This window comes from Chiloscyllium punctatum, chromosome 17, assembly GCF_047496795.1.
Source record: "Chiloscyllium punctatum isolate Juve2018m chromosome 17, sChiPun1.3, whole genome shotgun sequence".
In the NCBI taxonomy this organism is placed as follows: Eukaryota; Metazoa; Chordata; class Chondrichthyes; order Orectolobiformes; family Hemiscylliidae; genus Chiloscyllium; species Chiloscyllium punctatum.
In genome coordinates this window covers 47,035,011-47,057,738 of record NC_092755.1, presented here as the reverse complement: position 1 = coordinate 47,057,738, position 22,728 = coordinate 47,035,011, and the positions used below count along the sequence as shown (strand labels likewise).

At 42.1% G+C, this 22,728-nt stretch overlaps 1 protein-coding gene across 5 annotated transcripts in view; it reads left to right on the top strand.

The window, feature by feature from the left end:
- Positions 1-22,728, top strand: part of cabin1 (calcineurin binding protein 1) — a 477,539-nt gene that overhangs the window by 52,991 nt on the left and 401,820 nt on the right. For all 5 annotated transcript variants that reach the window (XM_072587055.1, XM_072587057.1, XM_072587054.1 and 2 more), the window contains 5 exons: positions 2,994-3,143; positions 5,093-5,287; positions 8,762-8,998; positions 19,835-19,985; positions 22,275-22,387. In XM_072587055.1, coding sequence (XP_072443156.1) covers positions 2,994-3,143; positions 5,093-5,287; positions 8,762-8,998; positions 19,835-19,985; positions 22,275-22,387 — 846 coding nt within the window. The remainder of the gene's footprint in view (positions 1-2,993; positions 3,144-5,092; positions 5,288-8,761; positions 8,999-19,834; positions 19,986-22,274; positions 22,388-22,728) is intronic.

The following is a 22,728-nucleotide window of genomic DNA, read 5'->3' as shown; positions in this document are numbered from 1 at the left end:
CTCATCTTCAAGCATCACAGATTGAGAGGATCCTGTGTCTCTTAATGTTGTAACCTCTTTACCTGCTATTCCTGGACTATGTGAGTAAACTTTACCTTTGCAGATATATGGCTTAATAAGATCTGGCACCTTCCTCCTTAACCAACCTCCTGACCAGCTTGTACATTCTGGTACAGCTTTCTAGCCTCCACTGTACTTTCCGTTACCAAACCAACAAAGATGTGCAGGTCAGGTGAATTGGCCATGCAAAATTGCCTGTAGTGTTGGTAAGGGGTAAATGTAGGGGTATGGGTGGGTTGCGCTTCGGCGGGTCGGTGTGGACTTGTTGGGCCAAAGGGCCTGTTTCCACACTGTAAGTAATCTAATCTAATCTAAAAAAATTCACTGGCTAATTTTCTGACACTTGGCTGCCCAGTACTTTTCCTAACCCACCAACACTTATTTCATGTGGCCTACTTTATTGCAGTGAAAACACTGGAGCTTTTTAACTTGTCTTTCCCCTTCAAGGGTTTCCTTTTTACCAAGAGGTAAGTTAGCCTTATCTTCACCAAGATCTACGTTTCCCGTTCGACACGAGTATTTCTCTTTTCCCCAATTTCTATCCCTCACAGATTGAAATGGATTTTGGAATCCAAACTTTGCTTTATGGGCAAACTCATAATCATCAGCCATTTCAGCTGCGAATCTTACCATTTTAACTCTCTACTCTTCCACATAAATTTTCACTATTTCAGGAAGTGAATTTTTGAACTGCTCCAAAATAACCGTATCTCTGAGAGTCATAGGTTTGCTCTATTTTTAATGCCCTTCTCCTCCTATCAAAATTATTGATCATTTCAAAGTCATAGTAGGTTTGACCAGGGTCCCTTTGTAGATTCCTGCAAGGTTGTCTGGAGGCTTCTGGCACACGCTCATATGCACTTAAGATGGCTTTCTTCATCTCCTCATACACCCAAGATACCTCCTCTGATAGTGATGCGAATACCTCACTAGCTCTACCTACAAGTTTTGTTTGGATCAACAAAATGCACATGGTCACTGGCCACCACATTTGTTTAGTCACCTTTTTCAAATGAGGTGATCAAGACTTCCACATCCTTCTCATCAAATTTAGGCAATGCTTGAATATGTTTAAACAGTTTCTCACCAGGCCTTTGGCTACCATGGGTTCGCACCTCCCCACTCTCTCCTTCGTTAAGGTTAACTTTGGCCTTCATTTCCATCCTTTTATACTGACTTTCCTGCCTAAGTGCCAATTTTTGAAGTTCAGACTCTTTTTTTTTTTCTCTCTTCTCCTTTTAATTGCAATTCCTTGTCTTTTGTGTCTAACTCAAGGTGCTTCATTTTCAATTGAATTTTAGCCATCTCTAATGCTTCTGATAGCTTTTTCCAGCAAATTTAAATGCTGAACTATTGCTGTAATTGCCTCCTTGCATGAAGAAAGGAGAGGTAGCTTCAACCCCAGTTTGTCTGCTAATTCCAGCAACTTGGCATTCATCACCTTTTGCAAAACGTCCAAGATCAATTCTTCCACACCCAGAAAACTCCTGGTGACTGAAAGAGCCGTTGCTATCCCAAGCACTGTTTAAACCAACTGAACTCAACAAAAGACTCTAACACCTACCACTCGCTGCCTCTGAGTCTAATCGCAATTTGAAACTACAGATCAAACCCCGGATAAGCCCCCAGTCTGTTGTGGACCAGGCCAGACCACCTCAAAACATTTCAAGAAGGTAGCCCAGACCCTAACTTTTGCTATTTGTTTTAAGCAGGTGTAACACGTATAGGCAGGTGTAACACGGCTGAGGATCCTGGGATTGTATTCATTAGAGTTTAGAAGGTTGAGGGGCGATCTAATAGAAACTTAAAAGATAATGCATGGCTTAGAAAGGGTGGACGTTTGGAGGTTGTTTCTGTTAGATGGGGAGCCTGGGACCCGTGGGCACAGCCTTAAAATTATAGGGGGTCAATTTAGTACGGAAATGAGGAGATATTTCTTCAGCCAGAGAGTGGTGGGCCTGTGGAATTCATTGCCATGGAGCATAATGGAGGCCAGGACGTTGGGTATCTTCAAAGCAGAGATTGATAAATTCTTGATCTCGCAAGGAATTAAGGGCTATGGGGAGAGTGTGGGTAAGTGGAATAGAAATGCCCATCAGCCAGGATTAAATGGCGGAGTGGACTCAATGGGCCGAATGGCCTTGCTTCCACTCCTATGTCTTATGGCCTTATCCCAGGAGGGATGCAGTTGGTCAAACTACGCAGTTTTAAACATACACAAGTTTATCGAATGAAACACCAGTAAAAGAGAAGAGAATAGTGAATAACTTAACATATCTGAAAACTCAACAAATTATACTAACTTAATGATGCTGTTCCAATTGCTTGGAACAATTCCCATAAACATCCCCCGGCACAAAAGGTAAAATCAAATGCACGGTCTTAGAGGAGAGAAGTCAGAGAAAGAGTATCAGTCTGGACCTGCCTCTTTGGGTCCAGCAGCTTTTTCCACACTACTCTTAAAAACCAAACCAAACCAGAGGAAAACTGAACTATGAGAACTGGCCACTCCCCTTTGATTGCAGAAGTTTTTTTTAAATTCGAAAACCTTCTGCCTGAGGCAGTATCTGTTAGCTCTAATCAAATTGGCCACAAAACTCTTCAACCCCAGACTTTTCGGAGTCTGTGTCTTTTACAACCTCTCTGGTGGAAAGAAAAAGCCAAGGACAGCATAACCTTGTTCAAGGAGGAGCATTGTCGTACTTCCTACGATATATCTGAGTGTGTCTAATTGCTATGAACAATTTTAAATTGAGGAGGCATGTGCTATGAAATTGTGCCTCCTCAGAACGGAGTTAAATTTGCAATCGTTATTGCGGGAAATGAATGATTAGTTTGAATATGGTCCTGAATATGATAAGATAAATTTGCAATGCACTCTTGCACCTTTTCTCCCCAACTACTGTTGTTATGTTTCAATTTTTTTTTCACAGGGAGATATGGAGCAAGCTCTGGAGAGCTATGACATCTGCACTAGTTTGTTTTGCAGTTCGTTAGGAATTAAAGTGGGCAGCAGGAATAGTGATGGTTTTACTATCAGACTGCCAAATCTACATGTGGATTCTGCCATATCATTGGAGGAGGTACAGACATTTGATTTCTTAAGTGAAACGTATTAAGTAATAAAAGCAGAAAACATTCCTTGCTTTCCTTCCCACTTGATGAAGTGATACTATATCTCACTACTTCAATGTACCTGTGCTATCTAATACTTCACCTTGCAAAGACAATAGATATTCCTTCCAGCCTCTGCCAGACTAGAAGCATTGTTAACACCATTCATTGAGATATTTGTTCAGCCTGGGTTGATTTCTGCTACTACCCTGTTTGCCCAGCCATTCCCAGATCTTGCTCAGTTGGATGTGTAAGTGAAACTGCTACTGGTTTGTTGAAAACTGTTAATACAAACAGGTTTTTAAAATTTCTGAATGGATTTGCAAAGAAAAACAGAAAACCAACTGAATCCAACCAAGCATAAATCTACAGTTCATTTATTATAATCTTGTATATCATCTTCCCTTGTAAATAATCATGCAGATTCTTGGGAAGACCAAATGCTGAAGCAAAGCATTTGGAGATTACACCTCAGCGACTTCATTTAATTCTGAGTATGAGTGTCTCCTTGGAATTTCCCAGCATGAGTTTTTTCACCTGTCCACATTCAACTCCCAGAATTCATTTGTCTCAGCAGTTATTGTAGAGTCATAGAGTTGTAGTGCATGGAAGAAGACCCTTTGGTCCAACTTGTCCATGACAATCAGATATTGTAAATTAATCCAGTCCCATTTAACAGCATTTGGCCCACATCCCTCTAAACCCTACCTATTCATGTGCCCATCCAGATGCCGATTTAACTGTCCAAAACAGATCTCTGCCCTACCACCTTTTTGACTCTCACCATGCACTGTGGCACAGTCCTATATCTGTTCATTATCTATACAGAGCACATTTAACAATCCCAATTTAGGAACCTAACTGAATCAAAAAGGCGTTAGGTATACGTTCCTTTATTGGTCAGTGCATTGAGTATAGAAGTTGGGCAGTAATACAGGACATTAGTTAGGCCACTTTTGGAATATTGTGTGCAATTCTAGTCTCTCTTCTATCGGAAGGATGTTGTGAAACTTGAAAGGGTTCAGAAAAGGTTTACAAGGATATTGCCTGGGTTGGAGGATTTGAGCTACAGGGAGAGGTTGAATTGACTGGGTCTGTTTTCCCTGGAGTGTTGGGGGCAGAGGGGTGACCTTATAGAGGTTTACAACATCACGAGGAGCATGGATAGGATAAATAGACAAGGTCTTTTGCCTGGGATGGGGCCTCCAGAACAAGAGGGGAGAGATATAAGAGGGACCTAAGGGGCAACTTTTCCACTGAGAGGGTGGTGCATTTATGAAATGAGCTGCCAGAGAAAGTGGTGGAGGCTGGTACAATTACAGCATTTTAGGGGCATCTGGATGGGTATATGAATAGGAAGGGTTTAGAGAGATATTTGCCAAGTGCTGGCAAATTGAGCTGGATTAGGTTATGACCTCTGGTCGGCACGGATGAGTTGCACTAAGGGTCTGTTTCCGTGCTCTACCACTCTATGATTCTATAAAAGCAAATTATTATGAATGGTGGAAATCTGAAATATAATCAGAAAATAGTGTAAGTATTCGGTATCTGCCAAGAGGAAAGACAGAATTTCAAGGGCTTGGTTCAGATTGGGTTGTGCTTTTTTGCAGATTATGATTTTACATCCACATTTCATAACTGTCTTAACATATTAGTTCTTTTTGTGTACCATATATCTCAGGAGATGGCTACAGAACTTTTAAAATCTGCTTCCATAATCTTCAACAATACTAAATGGAAAATTTTTCCATCGAAGTATTTAACCTACTAAGATTTTGTAGTTGCTAAAATGTACTGTTCAGTTTTCTCATTGCAATGTTTTCAGGATGTTTTTAGTTTGAACCGTCTATCTCCTTCAACTGGTCTTCCTTCAGTTTCTCATGTTTCATGGTATTGTGTTTTTTTTCTTTGATACCAGATTGATAAGAAGCTCAAATCACTGGAGAGGTGCCAGTCACTCGAGGAGGTTCAGCGCTTGTATGAAATGGGCGAATATGACCAAGTTGTGAAGTTGCTGCGACCCACATTGACCCTTGGCGCGATTGGCAGAACAAAGCCCCTGGAGTTTGTTGCTTCCATCCCTGAACGACCTGCTCAGCTTCTCCTGTTGCAGGTAATCCTAGTGTTTCACCAGTTACATCTTGAATATATTTATGTCAGATAGTCAGTAAGTAGGTCATTGGTGACTGTAGAGCCTACCTTATGAATCTGTAACCAGCCTCTTTTTTTTTTGCTACCCAATATACTGTGTGGATCTGTACCAGTTTAGCTGTGGACAAAGGTAGACTTTTTGTGCACTTGGGAACTGGCCTGTCTGGAGAAATTGACTGGTTTTGATCTGCTCCTATTGGGACTTGGTTCAAGTGCAGCAGAGTCCTGTTAGTGAAGTCTTGGATACGTTTTGAATTATAGAATGGAACAAGTTGTTCACTTGCCAGTGCCACGTGCTAGCCAGGGTAGAAATGAAAGAATAGGCAGGATGAGCACGTGGCTTGAGGGAGGGGTTCAGATCTGTGGAACATTGGGACCGATTCTGGGGATGATGGGACTATTACAAACTATTACTACACCTGAACCAGAGTGAACTAATGTCTTTGGGGGAGTTTTTGCTACTGCTGTTGGGGAGATTTTAAGCTAATGTGGCAGGGGGCTGGGAACCAGAAGAGAAGACAGCGAGGTGGAAATGGGAGACTGTAAGGATCACAAAGTTAGCATTACCAAGGGGAAGAGTAGGCAGTGAGCAGATGAATGCAAAAGAATTGGCGGCCTGAAGTGCATATACTTTAATGCAAGGAGTATAGTGGGTAAGGCAGATGATCTTAGGACTTGGATTGGTGCCTGGGAATATGTCGTTATTGTGATCACAAAAACTTGGTTGAAGGAAGGACGTGATTGGCAACTAAATGTTCCAGGATATAGATGCTTCAGACAGGACAGGAAGGGAAGTAAAATGAGGGGGGAGGAGTTGCATTGCTGGTCAGGGATGATACCATGGCTGTGCTAAAGAAGGACACTATGGAGGGCTTGAGCAGTGAGGTGTTATGGACAGACCTGAGAAATAAGAGGGGTGCAGTTGCATTGATGGAGCTGTATTACAGGCCTCCCATCAGTGAGCATGAGGTAGAAGAACAAATAGGTAAACAGATAATGGAAAGATGTAGAGGCAATGGGGTGGTGGTAATGGGAGATTTTAATTTTCCCAACATTGACTGGGATACACTTAGTATCAGAGGTCTGGTTGGGGCAGAATTTGTAAGGAACGTCCAGGCAAGGTTTCTAGAGCAGTATGTCAATAGTCTGACAAGGGAAGGGGGTCATATTGGACCTGGTGTTGGGGAATGCATCAGGCCAGGTGACAGCTGTTGCAGTGGGGGATTTCTTTGGGAATAGTGACCACAATTCTGTAAGCTTTAGAATACTCATCGACAAAGATGAGAATGGTCCTAAGCAACGAGTGCTAAACTGGGCCAAGGCCAATTATATCAAAATTAGGCAGGAGCTGGGAAATGTGGATTGGACACAGCTATTTGAAGGAAAATCCACATTTGATATGAAAGGCATTCAAAGACAGGTTGAAGATAGTGCAGGATAGACATGTCTCTTTCAAAACAAGGGATAGGAAAGGCAAGATTTGTGAACTGTGGATGACAGGAGAAATTGTGCGACTAGAGAAGAGGAAAAGGGAAGCGTACATAAGGTCCATGCAGCTCAGAACAGAATGGGTCTTGGAGGAATATCGGGAGAGTAGGACCAATCTTAAACAAGGAATCAAGCGGCTAAAAGGGGTCATGCAATAACTTTAGCAAGCAGAATTAAGGAGAATCCCAAGGCCTTTTATTCTTATATAAGAAGCAAGAGGGTAACCAGAGGAAGGGTTGGTCCACTAAAGGATAAGGAAGGAAGGTTGTGTGTCGAACCTGATAAAATGGGTGAGATTCTCAGTGATTACTTTGCATCAGTGATCACTGAGGAGAGGGACATGATGAATGTTGAAATTAGAGATAGAAGTCTGTTTACTCTGGATCACGTTGACATAGGGCAGGAAGATGTATTGGGTAGGCTAAAGGATATTAAGGTGGACAAATCCCCAGGACCGGATGGGATCTAGCCCAGATTGCTGAGGGAGGCGAGAGAGGAAATAGCTGGGGCCCTGACAGATATCTTTGTAGCATCCTTAAACACAGGTGAGGTGCCGGAGGACTGGAAGGTTGCTCATGTTGTTCACCCTGTACAAGAAGGGTAGTAGGGATATTCCAGGTAACTACAGACCAGTGAGCCTGGCATCTGTTTTGGTAAAGTTGCTGGCGAAAGTACTGAAGGATAGGATCTGTTTATATTTAGAAAAGAATGGGCTTATCAGTGATCGGCAACATTGTTTTATGTGAAATCACATGGTGTGCAGGGTGTTCTAGCTGGGTGGATAAAGAATTGGTTGAGCAATAGGAGACAGAGTAGGGGTTGAAGGGAGTTTTTCGAATTGGAGAAAGGTGACCAGTGGTGTTCCACAGAGGTCAGTGTTGGGGCCACTGTTGTTTGTAATATACATAAATGAGAAGAGGGCATTGTTGATCTGAACAGTAAGTTTGCAGATGAGATGAAGATTGGTGGAGTAGCAGAAAGCATAGAGGACTGTCAAAGAATACAGGAGAATACAGATAGACTGGAGAGTTGGGTGGAGAGGTGGCAGATGGAGTTCAATCCAGGAAAATATGAGGTACTGCATTTTGGGAAGTCTAATTCTAGAGCGAACTATACTGTAAACGGGAGAGCCTTGGGAAAAGTTGATGAGCAGAGAGATCTGGGAGTTCAGGTCCATTGTACCCTGAAGGTGGCTGCACAGGTGGATGGAGTGGTCAAGAAGGCATTTGGTATGCTTGTCTTCATCAGATGGGGTATTGAGTGTAAAAGCTGGCAGGTCGTGTTAAAATTGTATGAGATTTTGGTTCGGCCGCATTTAGAATACTGTGCACAGTTCTGGTCGCCACATTACCAAAAGGATGTGGATGCTTTGGAGAGGGTTCAGAGAAGGTTTATGAGGATGTTGCCTGGTATGGAATGTGCTAGATATGAAGAGCAATTGAGTAGGTTAGGATTGTTTTCATTAGAAAAAAAGGAGAATGGGGAGCAGAGGGATACAGATGCTTAGAAATTGGGCGATAGGTTTAGACAGTGGATTTGGATCGGCTCAGGTTTGGAGGGCTGAAGGGCCTGTTCCTGGGCTGTAAACTGTGTTTATGCGGATCAGCATAGTTTTCACTGAGTTCTATGCTGACACCATGGTGGCCGTACTTCTCCAGTATTCTGGATGGAACTTCCAGAGCTGATGCTATATAACAATAATTATAGAAACAAATTGATACGTGGAATTAACACTGCACTGTAGAGCCACATTGATGTTGTTCGTTCAAGCAGTTCACGTACAACTTTTATTTGAGTTCTCCTTCTTTAATGTGTGTTTACTATTTGCATTCATCCTAACTGGGTGATCAGATCAGAATGGGAAAAAAAAATCCCTTTCCTTGTCCACAAATAACTGAGTCCAAGTTTGATCAGTTTGATTAAACTCTCTCTCTCACTTTTTTATCAGGACTCCCTGCTCAAACTGAAAGATTACAGGCAGTGTTTGGAGTGTTCTGAAGTTGCACTAAATGAAGCCATTCAACAGATGAATAACGTATCATCCACATCCTCTAAGGAAGAGTGGGTTTCGACAGTGACTCAGCTGTTGACTGGGATTGATTATTCCTTGTCTGGCGATAACAGTATCCTGGAAGAACAGTGTTTGAATCCTTGTTTTGTCAGGTTCGCCAACAATCTCATTCAGGTAAGGAGGAGCACCACAGTCAACATGGCATGCTACACTCGTGTCATCTATGAGAAGAATATTTTAACATTATGTAGGCCAACATATGATATGTGTTGATATGGAAGTTTACTTCATAGTTGTATTGCTTTGAAAAGAATAGAAAAAATGCTGAAGGATAACCCAAATGTATCAGTTGTTTAGGTTGGCCAACAGGTAGCCACCCCAGTGTAGGACAGAGGGATTGCTGGATGTGGATGAGACTCAGATTTCGTCCCTAGTCTGCCTGCCCATGTGGTTGAGAAAGGTGTCTTGGAGACAATTAAGAGTTATTCCCAATATCCTGGTCAATATTTCTCCCTGAATCAACATCACAAAAAATCAATTACCTGGTCATTGTTAGTTTGTTGTTTGTGGGAGTTTACTGTGTGTAAATTGGTTGTCTCATGTTTTTACATATTGACAGTAATTACATTTGATTTAAAAAAAACTTAACTGATTGGACAGCAATTTGAGATTTGAAAAATGTCATAAATGAATTTTTTTTAGTGAGGATGTGCAATGATCTGGGAGGAATCCTTTGTGAACTGAGTGCTAAGTTAGGAATTTAGTGCAGGAGGCTGTTACTGCAGGTTGGGTAAATCCAGCATGAGATGCACAAGGAACCTCCACATTTGACCAACCAGTCGTGGGTACTTGCCACCTGTATGGTTGAGAAAACGGACTGGGTGGATGAGCAAACCACCATTGTATCATGGCGCAGAAAGCCATTGAAGTTGAGGGACAATAGACAATTGGTGCAGGAGTAGGCCATTCTGCCCTTCGAGCCTGTACCACCATTCAATATGATCATAGCTGATCATCCTCAATCAGTATCTTGTTCCTGCCTTATCTCCATAACCCTTGATTCCACTATCCTTGAGAGCTCTATCCAACTCTTTCTTAAATGAATCCAGAGACTGGGCCTCCACTGCCCTCTGGGGCAGAGCATTCCACACACCCACCACTCTCTAGGTGAAGAAGTTTCTCCTCATCTCTCTCCTAAATGGCCTACCCCTTGTTTTTAGGCTGTGTCCTCTGGTTTGGGACTCACCCATCAGCAGAAACATGTTTCCTGCCTCCAGAGTGTCCAATCCTTTAATAATCTTATACGTCTCAATCAGATCCCCTCTCAGTCTTCTAAACTCAAGGGTATACCAGCCCAGTCGCTCCAATCTTTCAACATAAGATAGTCCCACCATTCCAGGAATTGACCTCGTGAACCTACGCTGCACTCCCTCAATAGCCAGAATGTCTTTCCTCAAATTTGGAGACCAGTACTGCACACAATATTCCAGGTGCGGTCTCACCAAGGCCCTGTACAGCTGCAGAAGAACCTTTGCTTCTGTACTCAATCCCTCTTGTTATGAAGGCCAATATGCTATTAGCTTTCTTCACTACCTGCTGTACCTGCATGCTTACCTTAATTGACTGGTGTACAAGAACACCCAGATCTCTTTGGACTGTCCCTTTACCTAACTTGACTCCATTTAGGTAGTAATCTGCTTTCCTGTTCTTGCCACCAAAGTGGATAACCATACATTTATCCACATTAAACTGCATCTGCCATGCATCTGTCCACTCACCTAACCTGTCCAGGTCACCCTGTAATCTCCTAACATTCTCCTCACATTTCACCCTGCCACCCAGTTTTGTATCATCAGCAAATTTGCCAATGTTACTATTAATACCATCTTCTATATCATTAATATATATTGTAAAAAGCTGTGGTCCCAGCACTGATCCCTGTGGTACCCCACTGGTCACTGCCTGCCATTCCGAAAGGAAGCCGTTTATCACTACTCTGTTTCCTGTCAGCCAACCAATTTTCAATCCAAGTCAGTACTTTGCCCCCGATACCATGTGCCCTAATTTTGCTCACTAACCTCCTGTGTGGGACTTTATTAGAGGCTTTCTGAAAGTCCAGGTACACTACATCCACTGGATCTCCCTTGTCCATCTTCAGAGTTACATCCTCAAAAAATTCCAGAAGATTAGTCAAGCATGATTTCCCCTTTGTAAATCCATGCTGACTGTGACCTATCCTGTTACTGCTATCCAGATGTGTCGTAATTTCATCCTTTATAATTGACTCCAGTATCTTTCCCACCACTGAGGTCAGACTAACTGGTCTATAATTTCCTGCTTTCTCTCTCGCTCTTGTCTTTAGTGCTTAGGAAAGAGAGAGCTGTTTCTTAGAACGTTGTCAATGTAAACCAGACTGGAGCCCAGTGTCCTGCAAATAGTATAGCCAGGCGTTTGAGTGAAGGGAGACTTGTATGTTTAAAGAGAACAGTTGAGGCATTAGAACAGAGTCTTAAGGAGCGAAAGGGGATGTGATAATAAATGGATAGTACAGTCAGGGGGAGAGATATTCTTCTACGGAGGTGACCTCTGAAGACTGTTACCTGCCAAGAGTTGTGGTTAAGGACTAAAATAAAACCAAGAACTGCAGATGTCGGAAATTTGAGACTGAAGCAGAAAATGCAGGAAAAACTCTGTTCTGAAAAGGTGTTACTGGACTCGAAGCATTAACTCTGTTTTCTGTCCACAGATGCTGCCAGCCCTGCTGAGTTTCTCCAGTTCAAGGATTTCTGTTAGGGCTGGACTAAGGTGGGAAGGTTAGATCCGGTTCTCATGGTCCACTTAGAAACGCATCCCATGAAATAATAAATTTACAATAAAAGTGAGAGTGGGCGGGGGTGGGAAGGAGGAGCGAATAAGGTCCAAAGTAAAATACAAAGCCTCAAAGGTTATAATCTCTGGATTATTAACTGAGCCACAAAGCAATTGCCACATGGTCACGGCGATTAGAAAATGAAACGCAGAGCTCTAATAATGATAGCAGAAGGCAGAGTTTGGATTCATGGTGCACTGATACCAGTGCTCAGAAAAGAGAGAGCTGTTTTCTTAGAACGTTGTCAGTGTAAACCAGACTGGAGCCCGGTGTCCTGAAAATCGTATAACTAGGCTTTTGAGTGAAGGGAGACTTGTAAGTTTAAAGAGAACAGTTGAGGCAATGGAACAGAGTCATGATCTGGGTAAAGACAAACATGTAGGACACAAAGTGACAAGAGAGTCTAATTGTAATAACGTGTTGACAAATATGGTTATGTGGCAAATAATAATTAAAAATAAGCACTTGGTCTGAATGTGTGAAGCATCTGCAATAAGATAAATGCTGCAAGTGGCATTAAGTAATTTAGATCTAATTGCTGTGATGGCGATGCAATTATAAAGTGACCAAATTTGACAATAAATATTCCAGCAAGCATTTTAACTTTTTTAACATAAACTGGGGCTGCCATATTATTAATGGTTTAGTTGGGGTGGCATTTGATAAGTGTTCCTGTGAGGGTGAAGGGCAAGGTTGGCAGGAATAGGGAACCCTGGATGACAAGAGATACTGAAGCTGTGACCAGAAAAAGGGAGGAGGCATGGCTCGGGTACAAGCAGCTGGGATCAAGGGAATCCTTGGAAGTATATTGGAGATAGAGGAGTTACTGAAGAAGGAAATCAGCAGGGCAAAAAGGGGGAACAAGGTAGCCTTAGCTGAGAAGATTAAGGTGAATCCAAAGAGGTTTCTTAAGTATAATAAAAGAAAGAGAATAACTAGAGAGAGAATACGACCTCTCAAGGGCCAAATTGAACATGTATGTGTAGAACCGCAAGGGATGGGTGAGGTCCTCAATATTTCTCCACTGTGTTTACTGTAGAGAAAGATGTGAAGACTTGGGAACTTCAGTAAGTTAGTGATGATATCTTGGTAACAATCTATAGCACAGTAGAGGAGGTGTTGAATGTATGAAGGTGGATAAATATCCTGGTCCTGACCAGGTATATCCAAGAACACTGCAAGAGGCTAGAGAAGAAATTGCGGAGACCCTGTCTGATATTTTTGTATCGTCGTTAGCCATTGGTGAGGTCCTGGAAGACTTGATGGTAGCGAATGTTGTGCCCTTGTTTAAGAAGGACTGCAAAGAAACAACTGGGAACTATAGGCCAGTAAACCTAACATCTGTGGTGTGTAAGTTACCTGAGAAGATTCTGAGAGGTAAAATAGATATGCATTTGGAAAGGCAGGGTTTGATTAGGAATAGACAGCATGGCTTTGTGCATTGGAGATCATGCCTGATAAATTTGTTAGAGTTCTTTGATGAAGTGACCAGGAAATTTGCCGAGGGCAGAGTGGTAGGTGTAGTCGACATGGATTTCAGTAAGGCCCTTGATAAGGTTCCACATCATAGGCTGCTTTGGAAGGTTGGATTGCATGGAATCTAGGGAGAGCTGGCAAATTGGATATACATTTGGCTTGATGATAGGAAGTAGAGGGTAATAGTGTAAGGATGCTTGTCGAACTGGAAGCCCGTGACTAGTGGAGTGTCTATTGGTTGGTGCTGGGCCCATTACTGTTTGTTGTCCATATCAATGATTTTGATGAGAATGTAAAAGGCATGATTAGTAAATTTGCAGATGACTGAAGATAGGCGGTATTGTGGCCAGTGAGGAAGGTTATCAGAAATTGTAGCAGGACCTTTAATCAGCTGGGGAAGTGTTCTGAGAAATGGTAAATGGAATTCAGTATAGATAAGTTGAGGTCTTGCATTTTGGAAAGTCAAATCAAGGTAGGAGTTTCATGGTGAATGGTAGGGCCTTACGGAGTGTAGTGGAACAGAGGGACCTTGACGTTCAGGTGCACGGTTCTCTGAAAGTAGAGTCACAGCTAGACAGGGCAGTGATGATGGCTTTTGGCACACTGGCCTTCATTAGTCAGGACATTGAGTAGAGAAGTTGGGAAGTTATGTTGCAGTTGGACAGGGCATTGGTGAGGCAGCACTTGGAGTATTGTGTTCAGTTTTGGTCACTTTGCTATAGGAAGGATGTTATTAAACTGGAAAGAGTGCAGAAGAAATTTACTAGGATGTTTAGGGTGTAGGTTTGCTCGTTGAGCTGTAGGTTTGATATCCAGACGTTTCATTACCTGGCTAGGTAACATCATCAGTGGCGACCTCCAAGTGAAGCGCAGCTGTTGTCTCCTGCTTTCTATTTATATCTTTCTCCTGGATGGGGTTCCTGGGGTTTGTGGTGATGTCATTTCCTGTTCGTTTTCTGAGGGTTCGATAGATGGCATCGCGATCTATGTGTTTGTCGCTTCACTTGGAGGTCGCCACTGATGATGTTACCAAGCCAGGTAATGAAATGTCTGGATATCAAACCTACAGCTCAGCGAGCAAACCTACACCCTAAACCTCAACCTGAGCTGCAAACCTTGCACAAGGATGTTGCCAGGACTCAATGGTCTGAGTCATAGAGAGAAGTTGGACAAGCTCGGACTTGTTTCTTTAGAGGGTAGGAGACTGAGGGGGAATCTTATCGAAGTGTATAAGATCATGAGAGGCATGGATAGGGTGAAGGTGCTCAGTCCTTTTTCTTGGGTTGGGGAAACAAGGACCAGAGGGCATCAGTTTAAGGTTAGAGGGGAAAGAATAAAAGGGAACCTGAGGGGCAATTGTTTTTACACAGAGGGTGGTATGCATATGGAATGAGCTGCCAGCAGATACAATAACAAAATTTAAAAGTCATTTGAACAAATACATGGATAGGACAAGTTTAGAAGGATATAGGCCAAATACAGGGAAATGGAATTAGCGTGGTTGGACATTTTGGTTGGCATGGACGAGTTTGAGCCAGAGGGCCTGCCTCTGTGCTGTATGACTCAATGATTCACAACCCTCTGAGTGAAATATAATCTCAGTGGTCAATCCTGTATTCTGAGAATAATGTACTTGGTTTGAGACTGTCTTTTCAGTATCAACTCTGTCAAGTCCTGTCAGAATTTTATATCAGTCAGATTTTTCCTCCTCTAACTATGTCCATTTTTCCTCACACTGCAGTGAAGCACTTTACGGCCTCTTTTTCTTTAAGTGCTTTTAAAATGCAAATCTTTTTCTTGTTCGTCAAAGTAGTTTGGGGTAACATATTAATCAGTGCAGTATGACAAGGATCAGTGCTATTTACATTCGCTGCCGGTAAAACAAGTAATTAGGAAAGTAAGGGATATGCTGGCCTTTAGTACAAAGGAATGTACCCGAATAGACACTGCCGTTGTCTCCTCAACTACAATATCCTTTCACGGTGTCAAGTGCAAAGAAATGGGGTTAGTGTGGGTGGACATTTCAGAGTTAAAACCAGGTTATAGACCAGCAGATTTATTTGGAAGTACTAATTTTCTGAGCGCTGCTCCTTCATCAGGTAGCTCGTGGGGCAGGATCGTAGGACACAGAATTTATAGCCAAAGATTAGTGTCATGCAAATAAAATGATATACGATTTTACTAATCATTGGCTATAAATTCTGTGTCTTATGGTCCTACTCCACAAACACCTGAAGAAGGAGCGGTGCTCTGAAAGCTAGTGCTTCCAAATAAACCTGTTGGACTATAACCTGGTGTTGTATGATTTTTAACTTTGTCCACCCCAGTCCAATACTGGCACCTCCACGTCATGACATTTTGGTCGGCATGGACCGGTTGGGGCCAAAGGGCCTGTTTCCATCCTGTATGACTATAAAACTTTGAAAAGTCAGACAGAATAGAAAAAGATGGAGGAGGAAGGGTAGCCTTGATCGTTAAGAATGATGTAAGAATCTGAGTGAGAAAGGCTCTTGGTTCAGAAGATCATGAATTAGAATCCTTTATGGTTGGAGATCAGGAATAGCAACAGTCAGAACACACTAGTGGAGGCACTTTAAAAGGCAGAATATTAAAGAATAAATTATTGGAGCTTGTAACAGTATGCGTAGACTTCTATAAATGGGCCAATGAAATTAACAAAGGTGGTCTGCGATATAAGGTTTTCTGACAGTTGGCTGGAACAATATACTGTACTAGCAGTTTTTGAGAAGATTTGTAGCTCTGGTTGATAAGTATGTAAGTTAGCTCACTGAGCTTGAAGGTTTATTTTCAGACATTTTGTCACCATACTAGGTAACATCATCAGTGAAACTCACTGATGATACCTGGTATGGTGACAAAATGCCTGAAAACAAGATTTCAAGCTCAGCAAGCTAACTTACATAAAATATACTGTATTTTGGAAGCAACTTGGGGATAAAGATATTTTAAATCCAGTATTGTGAAATAACTCTGGGTTAATTGGTAGTCTCATTGTAAGATTTACTGGACAATAGAGATTGTAATACAACAGAATTCCATATTAAGTTTGAAAGTAACACGTTCCAGTCCAATGTAAGAGTCTTAAAATGTAAACAAAATGATTGTACAGGTAGAACTAAGGAGTTGGCTAAGGTTGATTTAGACATATAGGCAAAATGATATGGTTCGAAATAAACAGTTCGAAATATTTGAAGAGCAATTCAAAACGTTCAAGAAGGCACATTCAATTGAAAATCAAGAACTGTGTGAGAAAGACCCATCCTTGGCTTAATAGGGAGGTTAAGGCTAGATTTGGTTAAAAATGAGAGAGATAAATTTGCAAAGATTAGTTGCAAGCCTGAAGAGTTCTAGCATTTTAGAAACCAGCCAAGGACCACTAAACCATTGATTACAAAAGGGAAAAAAACCTGAGTCTAAATTAGCTAAAGATATAAAAACAAATTGTAAAGTGGAAGTGAGTAGATAAAGTAAACACTTGTCCCTTAGGAGCAGGGAAAAATAAATTATGTGGAATGAGGAAATGGTAGACATTGTCCAAGCATTTTGTCTCTACACATAATAGAGACACAAGTTATATACCTGAAATAATGGTAACCTAGAGACCCAGAAAGGTGAGGAAATCGAGGGAATAGCAGCACAAACTCAAGAGACTAAAATTGATAAAGCTGCAGGACCTGATGGCATACATTCTAAGCTTCTAAAAGAAAGCACTTCAGTGAGATTTCTGTACGTAAGATCACAAGACCATAAGACTTAACAGCAGAAATTGGGCCATTTTGCCCATCATTGGCTCCACCATTGAATCATGGCTGATAGGCTTTTCAACCCCATTTTCTTGCTTTCTCCTCATAACCTTTGATCCTCTTGGCAATCAAGAGCTTATCCATCTCTGAGGTCAGGTCATTGAGTATATTTAAAACAACAGCTTTCTGTGGCAAAGGATTCCACAGATTCACCACTCCCTGGCTAAAGACGTTTCTCCTTATCACCGTTCTAAAAGGTCTTTCCTTTAATCTAAGGCTGTGCCCTTGGCTCCTCATCTCTCCTGTCAATGGAAACATCTTCCCGACATCATCTTTTTCTAGGTCATTCAGTATTCTGAAAGTTTCAATCAGGGTCCCCCCCGCAGAGTCCTTGAACATTCCTCATATATTAAGCCTTTTGTTCTTGGGGTTATTCTCGTGAGCCTCCTGTGGACCTGCTCCAGGGCCAGTACATCTTTCCTGAAGGTAAAAACAATGACTGCAGATGCTGGAAACCAGATTCTGGATCAGTGGTGCTGGAAGAGCACAGCAGTTCAGGCAACATCTGAGGAGCAGTAAAATTGACGTTTCGGGCAAAAGCCCTTCATCAGGAATAAAGGCAGAGAGCCTGAAGGGTGGAGAGATAAGCTAGAGGAGGGTGGGGGTGGGGAGAGAGTAGCATAGAGTACAATGGGTGAGTGGGGGAGGGGATGAAGGTGATAGGTCAGGGAGGAGAAGGTGGAGTGGATAGGTGGAAAAGAAGATAGGCAGGTAGGACAAGTCATGGGGATAGTGCTGAGCTGGAAGTTTGGAACTACGGTGAAGTGGGGGAAGGGGAAACTAGGAAACTGTTGAAGTCCCCATTGATGTCCTGGGGTTGAAGTGTTCCGAGGCGGAAGATGAGGCGTTCTTCCTCCAGGTGTCTGGTGGTGAGGGAGCAGCGGTGAAGGAGGCCCAGGACCTCCATGTCCTCAGCAGAGTGGGAGGGGGAGTTGAAATGTTGGGCCACAGGGCGGTGTGGTTGATTGGTGCGGTTGTCCCAGAGATGTTGCCTAAAGCGCTCTGCTAGGAGGCATCCAGTCTCCCCAATGTAGAGGAGACCGCATCAGGAGCAACGGATACAATAAATGACATTGGTGGATGTGCAGGTAAAACTTTGATGGATGTGGAAGGCTCCTTTAAAGCCTTGGATGGAGGTGAGGGAGGTGGTGTGGGCGCAGGTTTTACAATTCCTGCGGTGGCAGGGGAAGGTGCCAGGATTGGGGTGTGGGGGTATGGACCTGACCAGGTAGTCACGGAGGGAAAGGTCTTTGCGGAAGGTGGAAAGGGGTGGGGAGGGAAATATATCCCTGGTGGTGGGGTCTGTTTGGAGGTGGCGGAAATGTCGTCGGATGATTTGGTTTATGCGAAGGTTGGTAGGGTGGAAGGTGAGCACCAGGGGCATTCTGTCCTTGTTACGGTTGGAGGGGTGGGGTCTGAGGGCGGAGGTGCGGGATGTGGACGAGATGCGTTGGAGGGCATCTTTGTCCATTTTGATGCATTTTCCTTGTTTTCATGTATACTACCCATAGCTATCATTTTACTGTTCATCTATTGAAAGCCTTTTGAAAACCCAAGTATGTTACGCTTGCATGACCCTTATCTCTCACTTTTAGACCATAAGATATAGGCGCAGAATTGGGCCAACCGAGTCTGCTCTGCTATTCGATCATTGCTGATATGTTTCTCAACCCAATATCCTGCCTTCTGCCTTGTTCCCCTTACTAATCTTGTTTCTACTTTAAATAACTGAGTGATGTTGGTTAACCAACACCTTCCCTTTAAAAGTTACACTGATTACTCATCATTATATTTTTAGTTTCCAGCTGTTTCTCAATTATATCAAGGAAAGATTCCATCGTCTGTCTTGTAAATGATCAACAAATTGGTCTACAGTTTCCTGAACTTGTTCATGCTTCCTTTTTCAATTAAAATCTTATTACCTGCCGTTCAGTCTTATGGACTATTCCCTATTTTTTTAATGGTCCATAAATACAATCTGCACACTATTTAAGTAAACACATTTGTATATCATTTGTATAGACTCTGCTGTTTCCTCATGTACAGTTGAAAAGGTTTCTCCTCTAAGTTAATCTATCAATTATCTCTCCTCTTTCTGAAAGAGATAATAAAAATGCAATGTTACGTTAATTGTCTGGATATTACAGTGTAATACTGAGGCAAAGTCACTCACAACTAGTTTTGACATTTACTGTTTTTGTAAGTTTATTATGTATATCCATTAGTCACCCTATCTTTTATACAACCTGCTAACTATTGTGATAAAGGTTTCTAACATATTATTACCTGGAAACTTGGCTTCTAAAGTAGAAGTAAATGGATTTCTGGTCTTTAGTTCTGTGGAGGAGACTTGTCTTTTTGAGTGCAAGAAAATGCTTTCTTAAGTATTGGGTCAAAATAGCCATACCCAAAAAATCAAATGCCCAAACAAGTCAGCTGATGGGACAGTTGCTGAAGTACTTACTAGTTTAAGATACATCTCCTAAAGAGAGAGGTGGAGAAGGAGCTGCAAACAGTTCTAGGTCAGAGTAAACGTCCATAAAAGATCCATGCCAGCAGAAATGCAATTAAATTTGGCAGTTTCTAGACCATTGGAGCTGAAAATAAATTTTGAACTATTTTTGTAATTCAAGTTGGCAGAACTATTTTCTTTGAGTTGAGTGAAGAAAGGTCAGTGAGCTGGTCTGTGTGTCTCTGAAGAAAAGGAACTTATGATCTATCAAGCCAAGTTTCACTCCTGTATTACTAGCAGTTGAAATCATTAACACAGACAAACATCAAATATTTGCTGTTCACACCATGTAAAAGGTTTAAAACAAAATTCCTGTGTCTGTGTTGTAGATCATTGACTGCAGTATGGGAGTGCCTGAAGATTCCAAAGAGCCAACTGTGTCTTCAGTGCTGCCTTGGATCACCTTGTACAGGATCATAAAACACGAGGAGGAGGAGTTTGACACTCTTCGTCGCCAGCATTGTAAAAGCGAAGACTCTGGTCTGTGTTACTTTCTGGATTTAGGGATAAAGGAAGTTCAGAGCAGAACCTGTGATGTTTAGGCGAGCAAATAATGTTACTCTGCTTTATCTTCCAAGTGCTGTCAGCTTTCAAAAGGAATGGTGAACTGTTTTTGTATACTATGCTATGTTTCAGTGTTGTGATTAGAAAGCCAAGTGTTTAAGGGAACTCTATATAAGCATTGAAGGCACTGCTATAACTTGCTGGCAGTGTTAAGTGATGAATACAGATGATATGCTGCCCTATTTATCCTCAAATACAGATGGACTAATGTGGCTTGATTTCTCTGGCTCTTGGTTTCTTGATGACTCTCTGTAAAATCTGCTTCTTAAATTTGAGACTTTCCATGGATTTTCCTCACTATTCTCAATGTAGCTTGACAAGTGTTAACTATACAGTATTTAGTTCAGGCGCAGGAGCCAGAGAGGAGAAGTACAATGGGAATAGACCATTCAGCCAGTCAAGCCTGCATCAGCATTCATTACTGCTGATCATTGACTTCAATATCTTTTTCCCCACACTATCCTCATACATTTTGCATCATTAGTATTGAGAAATATGTCAATTTCTTCTTCTTGCCTGACAAAACTCTTATCAACCTGTTTTGAAATTTTCAACTGGCCCCCAGTGTTCACAGCCTTTTGTTTGAGAGTTCCTGTTTTCCACTAACATTGCAAAAACATGTGGGACATCAACCCTGAACCTGCACTAATTTTGTAAAACTATCCTCTTGTCTGGTCTCCCATCAGAAACAAATCCTTCTCCTTATTGTATCCTCTCACAAATTTCTTTGCTAAATTACTCCTTAATCCCCTATACACCAGAGAATGCAAGCTTTATCTTCGTAACCTTTTTTTTTTAAAATTGCACTGTTCAGATGCACCAGAACTGCTCAAACTCTATGCCACTATCAACTTGCTGAGGTGTGGACTCCAGTACTAAACTCTGTTCTGAATGGAGTCTAGCTAGAATGTTTTGACATGACTTTGGCACTTTAGGCTCCAGCTCCTTGGTATGTGTGTATACACTAATTAGTCACTAGATTAGATTACTTACAGTGTGGAAACAGGCCCTTCGGCCCAACAAGTCCACACCGACCCGCCGAAACGCAACCCACCCATACTCCTACATTTACCCCTTACCTAACACTACGGGCAATTTAGCATGGCCAATTCACCTGACCTGCACATCTTTGGACTGTGGGAGGAAACCGGAGCACCCAGAGGAAACCCACGCAGACACTGGGAGAACGTGCAAACTCCACACAGTCAGTCGCCTGAGGTGGGAATTGAACCCGGGTCTCTGGCGCTGTGAGGCAGCAGTGCTAACCACTGTGCCACCGTGCTGCCCACAACTGTAAAGAGATCCAAGAGTCAAAGTTCTTCTCTACACACCTACTTCTGCTCTTAATTCATATGTTCATTTATAGTTCTGAGCTTGTCAACATTGAGAAAACATTTCTGGCCTATCTTTGTTGGCTCTCGAGTAAAATACCTCGCACTTGTCCTCATTGAACTCCATAGCTCCTGGGCAAATGAGATGATGTGGGTTGGGCTACAAGCAGCAGAATTGTGCATAATCTGGAGTTTATGAAAGGAAGAGAGAAGGGGATGGAGCTTGTAAAGAATTGTAGCAGTTTGGAGGGGATGAGAGTTTCAGTGGTCTGATTATGACTGAGATTTAAACAGATGCCTGATGTTTCAGAGACAGAAAGTCTTTGAACTGAGAATTACAGGGAATCTGAGATTGTGAACATGATTTTAGAGTGTAAACTAAAATTGGGGTGTTGTTTGATGACCACCTCCTGTTACTGGACATTTCTGGATATTGGGGATAGAGTTTGCCATTTCTGACCAGTGGTGAGCAGATGGAGAGCTCATTTCTAGTTTGGAGAAGTTGTTTTCTTCCTTCTCTCATGATGTCAGCTACTTGATGTGGCATCGAATGGCACTCAGAACTCAAGTGTATATTCTTCATCTGAGAGTCCACACAGTAGGAGTTGGCAGGCTATACCCTATGGAAAGCATTTTGCAACTCAATTCTGCTCTGGTAGTTATGTTTTCTATTGGTTTGAGTAATTGTAATTGTAACTGGCTTGAGTTTGAGAAACTTGGATGTTTTGCTTAGGGATGTTGAGGCTAGTTGTATCATGCTGACAGGTTAATACAATTGACTATCACAGCCCTATTTAGATTTGTTCAATATTACCACCGTAAACAATGTTTCCAAGAACATTTCTGTTTCTGTTAACACCTCTGCATTTTGTAGATCCTGAAACCCCAATGCTGCCTTCCTCTCTGATGTTGCTGAACACAGCACATGAGTACCTGGGGCGAAGATCCTGGTGCTGTAATTCTGATGGAGCACTACTGAAGTTCTATGTAAGTACCCTTGATTAGAACATGCCATGACTCTGGTGAGAAGAGCTGCAGAAAATCAGGCCCCACTATTCAATGTGAGATGTGACCCATTTAGTCATAGGGGTCATTAGTTTGCCTGACTGTGACCATTAACTAAAGTAAAAGACAGAACAAAAGATGATTAATTATGGTAAACTTATGCTTTAACGTGGCAAAAGAGATTACTAATTGGCAAGCTGAAATTATACCATCTCTAAATTCAAACTTGGATGTTTATTCTCAAATGGCATGAACATGACACATGAGACTAACAGTTATTAGAGAATATGGTGACATAAAACATGGAAAAAGGAAGCGAGTCT